General features: G+C 44.1%; 1 protein-coding gene across 1 annotated transcript in view; it reads right to left on the minus strand.

Annotated features, from left to right (window-relative positions):
• The window catches only part of LOC139405185 (uncharacterized), a 34,902-nt gene extending 28,917 nt beyond the window's left edge, over positions 1–5,985 (minus strand). Inside the window, exon 1 of the mRNA XM_071147613.1 lies at positions 5,903–5,985. Within this exon, the coding sequence (XP_071003714.1) occupies positions 5,903–5,985 (83 nt within the window). The remainder of the gene's footprint in view (positions 1–5,902) is intronic.
• Positions 5,986–6,423: the final 438 nt, after the last annotated feature.

Below are 6,423 nucleotides of genomic sequence, written 5' to 3' on the forward strand. Positions count from 1 at the left end.
ACATTCACACACACACACACACACACACGCAAGCACGTGCACACACACACACACACACACACACACATTTACACATTCACACACACACACGCGCACGCACACACACACACACACACACACACACACACACACACACACACACACACACACACACACACACACACACACACACACACACATGATCAAAGACTCACACACCTCAGCAGCCACCAAATCACTTGATTAATGTGGTTTGGACACAGAAAGAGCTGCTCTAGTCACCTGAAAGCCATGCCCCCCCCCCTCTAATCACCATGAGAGGTGTGTTTTTCACTGGATGATAACAGATGTCTTCTCTTCTAAGAAGAACAACTATTTATTTGACTTTGTGTTTTTAGAGTTTTTTGTTTGATATGAATTAATGATGAATTAATGATGAATTAATGATGAATTAATGATGAAAGGAAAGGGGTCAAACGTGTAAAATTAAAACGTTAAAGTGATTTAGTTGAGGAACAGGAGCTCCGGTATCTCTAATGTAATCTACTAATCACAACACTAACAAAGTGTTCTTTAACAAATTAGCTGCGATAACTGAGTAACACAAACAGTTCATCCGATGGCAATTTTTCCATGGAAAATAAAACAACATCAACTAATAAAGATGTTTCAACTCAGAACACCTACAAGTTAATTAATAATTCCTTGAAATAACCGAATAGGAGACAGTTTGTTATTAAAGATTAGTATAATCGGTGACTTTTCTCATATATATATATTACATTCACTGTCACACGTGGGCATGAAAGCTGATTATTTTATTAACAATTATTTAGTTAGATCAAAAGAGCTATCCATCTCAAACACATTTTAGACTTTTTCACAATTACATCCCCGAAATTGAAAAACTCTATGTCAATGTCATAGTTTAAAATCACAGAGCCACATATTTGAGTCATATTGAACTTTAATTAAATGGACTGAGTCACATGTAGAAACTGTAGGAGGGTTTTAAAACGTAGTGTTCTGTACTCCTTATCGTTATTCAAATTAACTGGGTTCATCTCACTCCGGATTTTCTTATCAGGCTTCATTGATTGTCCTCATGTATGATTCAGAAAACATCACAAATGGCACCCTATTCCCTATATAGTGCACTAAGTTAGACCAGGGCCCTATTCCCTATATAGTGCACTACTTTAGACCAGAGCCATATTCCCTATATAGTGTACTACTTTAGACCAGAGCCCTATTCCCTATATAGTGCACTACTTTAGACCAGAGCAATATTCCCTATATAGTGCACTACTTTAGATCAGAACCCTATTCCCTATATAGTGCACTACTTTAGACCAGAGCCCTATTCCCTATATAGTGCACTACTTTAGACCAGAACCCTATTCCCTATATAGTGCACTACTTTAGACCAGAGCCCTATTCCCTATATAGTGCACTACTTTAGACCAGAGCCCTATTCCCTATATAGTGCACTACTTTAGACGAGAGCCCTATTCCCTATATAGTGCACTACTTTAGACCAGAACCCTATTCCCTATATAGTGCACTACTTTAGACCAGAGCCCTATTCCCTATATAGTGCACTACTTCGGATCAGAACCCTTTTCCCTATATAGTGCACTACTTTAGACCAGGGCCCTATTCCCTATATAGTGCACTACTTTAGACCAGAGCCCTATTCCCTATATAGTGCACTACTTTAGACGAGAGCCCTATTCCCTATATAGTGCACTACTTTAGACCAGAACCCTATTCCCTATATAGTGCACTACTTTAGACCAGAGCCCTATTCCCTATATAGTGCACTACTTTAGACCAGAACCCTATTCCCTATATAGTGCACTACTTTAGACCAGAACCCTATTCCCTATATAGTGCACTACTTTAGACCAGAATCCTATTCCCTATATAGTGCACTACTTTAGACCAGAGCCCTATTCCCTACATAGTGCACTAAGTAAGACCAGAGCCCTATTCCCTATATAGTGCACTAAGTTAGACCAGGGCCCTATTCCCTATATAGTGCACTACTTTAGACCAGAGCCATATTCCCTATATAGTGTACTACTTTAGACCAGAGCCCTATTCCCTATATAGTGCACTACTTTAGACCAGAACCCTATTCCCTATATAGTGCACTACTTTAGACCAGAGCCCTATTCCCTATATAGTGCACTACTTTAGACCAGAACCCTATTCCCTATATAGTGCACTACTTTAGACCAGAACCCTATTCCCTATATAGTGCACTACTTTAGACCAGAGCCCTATTCCCTACATAGTGCACTAAGTAAGACCAGAGCCCTATTCCCTATATAGTGCACTACTTTAGAAAAGACCCATATTCCCTATATATTGCACTACTTTAGACCAGAGCCATATTCCCTATATAGTGCACTACTTTAGACAAGAGCCCTATTCCCTACATAGTGCACTACTTTAGACCAGAGCCCTATTCCCTATATAGTGCACTACTGTTGACCAGGGCCCTATTCCCTATATAGTGCACTACTGTTGACCAGGGCCCTATTCCCTATATAGTGCACTACTTTAGACCAGAGCCCTATTCCCTATATAGTGCACTACTGTAGACCAGAGCCCTATTCCCTATATAGTGCATTACCTTAGACCAGAGCCATATTCCCTATATAGTGCACTACTTTAGACCAGAGCCCTATTCCCTATATAGTGCACTATTTTAGACCAGACCCCTATTCCCTATATAGTGCACTACTTTAGACCAGAACCCTATTCCCTATATAGTGCACTACTTTAGACCAGAGCCCTATTCCCTATATAGTGCACTACTTTAGACCAGAACCCTATTCCCTATATAGTGCACTACTTTAGACCAGAACCTTATTCGCTATATAGTGCACTACTTTAGACCAGAATCCTATTCCCTATATAGTGCACTACTTTAGACCAGAGCCATATTCCCTATATAGTGCACTACTTTAGACCAGAACCCTATTCCCTATATAGTGCACTACTTTAGACCAGAGCCCTATTCCCTACATAGTGCACTAAGTAAGACCAGAGCCCTAGTCCCTATATAGTGCACTACTTTAGACCAGAGCCATATTCCCTATATATTGCACTACTGTTTACCATGGCCCTATTCCCTATATAGTGCACTACTGTTGACCAGGGCCCTATTCCCTATATAGTGCACTACTGTTGACCAGAGCCATGTTCCCTATATAGTGCACTACTTTAGACCAGAGCCCTATTCCCTATATAGTGCACTACTTGAGACCAGACCCTTATGGCCTTAACACACTTTAAAGGGAAAATGGTGCCATTTTGGGACGCAGACAGGGTGTAGAATACAATGTAGCAGACATTATGGGATGTGCAATAAGATGAAAGAGGAAAAAGGTGCTTTGATTGTTATGAAGTCTGCAGCCTGGAAGCTGGAGGCCCGGAGACTCATCTCCATTAACTATCATTAGTAATGTCTCTTCACATGTTAGAGGGGGACAGAGTGAAGGAATGTGTGTGTGTCTGTGTGTATTTGTGTGTGTGTGTGTGTGTGTGTGTGAGTGTGAGTGTGAGTGTGAGTGTGAGTGTGTGTTTGAGTGTGTGTGTGTGTGTGTGTGTGTCTGTGTCTGTGTCTGTGTCTGTGTGTGTGTGTGTGTGTGTGTGTGTGTGTGTGTGTGTGTGTGAGCCTCATCAGGGTCAGTAGCTATATACATGGTCAGATCCAGGGTCAGTAGCTATTTACAGGGTCCGATCCAGGGTCAGTAGTTATATACAGGGACAGTTCCAGGGTCAGTAGTTAAATACAGGGTCAGATCCAGGTTCAGTTGTTATATACAGGGACAGTTCCAGGGTCAGTAGCTATATACAGGGTCAGATCCAGGGTCAGTAGTTATATACAGGGTCAGATCCAGGGTCAGTAGTTATATACAGGGTCAGATCCAGGGTCAGTAGTTATATATAGGGTCAGTAGTTATATACAGGGTCAGATCCAGGGTCAGTTGTTATATACAGGGTCAGATCCAGGGTCAGTAGTTATCTACAGGGTCAGATCCAGGGTCAGTAGTTATATACAGGGTCAGATCCAGGGTCAGTAGTTATATACAGGGTCAGATCCAGGGTCAGTAGTTATATACAGGGTCAGTAGTTATATACAGGGTCAGATCCAGGGTCAGTTGTTATATACAGGGTCAGATCCAGGGTCAGTAGTTATCTACAGGGTCAGATCCAGGGTCAGTAGTTATATACAGGGTCAGATCCAGGGTCAGTAGTTATATACAGGGTCAGTAGTTATTTACAGGGTCAGTAGTTATATACAGGGTCAGATCCAGGGTCAGTAGTTATATACAGGGTCAGTAGTTATTTACAGGGTCAGATCCAGGGTCAGTAGTTATATACAGGGTCAGATCCAGGGTCAGTAGTTATATACAGGGTCAGATCCAGGGTCAGTAGTTATCTACAGGGTCAGATCCAGGCTCAGTAGCTATATACAGGGTCAGTAGTTATATACAGGGTCAGATCCAGGGTCAGTAGTTATCTACAGGGTCAGATCCAGGCTCAGTAGCTATATACAGGGTCAGTAGTTATATACAGGGTCAGATCCAGGGTCAGTAGTTATCTACAGGGTCAGATCCAGGCTCAGTAGTTATATACAGGGTCAGATCCAGGGTCAGTTGTTATATACAGGGTCAGATCCAGGGTCAGTAGTTATATACAGGGTCAGATCCAGGGTCAGTAGTTATATACAGGGTCAGTAGTTATATACAGGGTCAGATCCAGGGTCAGTAGTTATATACAGGGTCAGATCCAGGGTCAGTAGTTATCTACAGGGTCAGATCCAGGCTCAGTAGCTATATACAAGGTCAGATCCAGCAATAACTGAATAATTCAAACATTTGCACTAATAGCAAAATATAAACTTTCTATGAAAAATAAAACAATATAAACGAATAAAGACATTAAACTATTTACTTTTCTGCTCAGAACACCTACAAGTTAATCACGTTTCCTTGAAATAAGTGAATAGGAGACAGTTTGTTATTAAGGATTAAAATGTGAATGTTCTCATAGAAATTAGATTCAGTGTCACATGTCGGTGTGGAAGCAACACTTTTAATTAACAGAAACTCTGTTTGATGAAAAGAGCTGTGTGGATAGTTACTGGTAATAAAACATCTGCTCTGGGGATTGAAGTTGTTCAGGAGCCTGTTGGTGTCAGACTCGTCGCTCCTGTTCCACTTGTCACGCGGAAGCCGAGAGAACATTTCTATATCTCGGGTGGTTTTTAGTGTAACAATTTTCCGGTCCTTCCTTCCTGATATAGAGGTCCGGGGTGGCAGGGAGCTCGGCCCCAATAATGTACTGGGCTGTCCTCACCACCCTCTGATATAGAGGTCCGGGGTGGCAGGGAGCTCGGCCCCAATGATGTACTGGGCTGTCCTCACTACCCTCTGATATAGAGGTCCGGGGTGGCAGGGAGCTCGGCCCCAATAATGTACTGGGCTGTCCTCACCACCCTCTGATATAGAGGTCCGGGGTGGCAGGGAGCTCGGCCCCAATGATGTACTGGGCTGTCCTCACTACCCTCTGATATAGAGGTCCGGGGTGGCAGGGAACTCGCCCCTAGTGATGTACTGGGCTGTCCGCACTACCCTCTGATATAGAGGTCCGGGGTGGCAGGGAGCTCGGCCCCAATGATGTACTGGGCTGTCCTCACTACCCTCTGATATAGAGGTCCGGGGTGGCAGGGAGCTCGGCCCCAATGATGTACTGGGCTGTCCGCACTACCCTCTGATATAGAGGTCCGGGGTGGCAGGGAGCTCGGCCCCAGTGATGTACTGGGCTGTCCGCACTACTCTCTGATATAGAGGTCCGGGGTGGCAGGGAGCTCGGCCCCAGTGATGTACTGGGCTGTCCGCACTACCCTCTGATATAGAGGTCCGGGGTGGCAGGGAACTCGGCCCCAGTGATGTACTGGGCTGTCCGCACTACCCTCTGTAGCGCCATGCGATTCAGGGCGGTGCAGTGGCCATACCAAGCGGTGATGGAGCCAGTCGAGATGCTCTCAGATGTGCAGATGTAGAAGTTTTTGAGGATACTGGGACCCCTAACAAACTAGTCGAACCTCCTGAGGGGGAAGAGGAGCTGACTATGATGGTGTTTCTAGTTCCAACCCTCTCTACTTCTTTTAACAGGCACTGCCTCGTCAGCTTGAATGATGTTAATTAAAGACAAACCAACACAGGGGACAAGGCCAGAGTGCTGGACAAAATACTCAGCAAGGCAGAGTTGGGATCTGTTGGGGGGGTGGTCATGCAGGGCTGTTAACAGTCATGTCTTTGTAATCTGCTGATACTGGAATGAGGGCGCTCTGACCAAGAGATGAGGGAGTCAGATTGTGTGTGTGTGTGTGTGTGTGTGTGTGTGTGTGTGTGTGTGTGTGTG

This window comes from Oncorhynchus clarkii, unplaced genomic scaffold (genome assembly GCF_045791955.1).
Source record: "Oncorhynchus clarkii lewisi isolate Uvic-CL-2024 unplaced genomic scaffold, UVic_Ocla_1.0 unplaced_contig_5650_pilon_pilon, whole genome shotgun sequence".
Taxonomy (NCBI): Eukaryota; Metazoa; Chordata; class Actinopteri; order Salmoniformes; family Salmonidae; genus Oncorhynchus; species Oncorhynchus clarkii.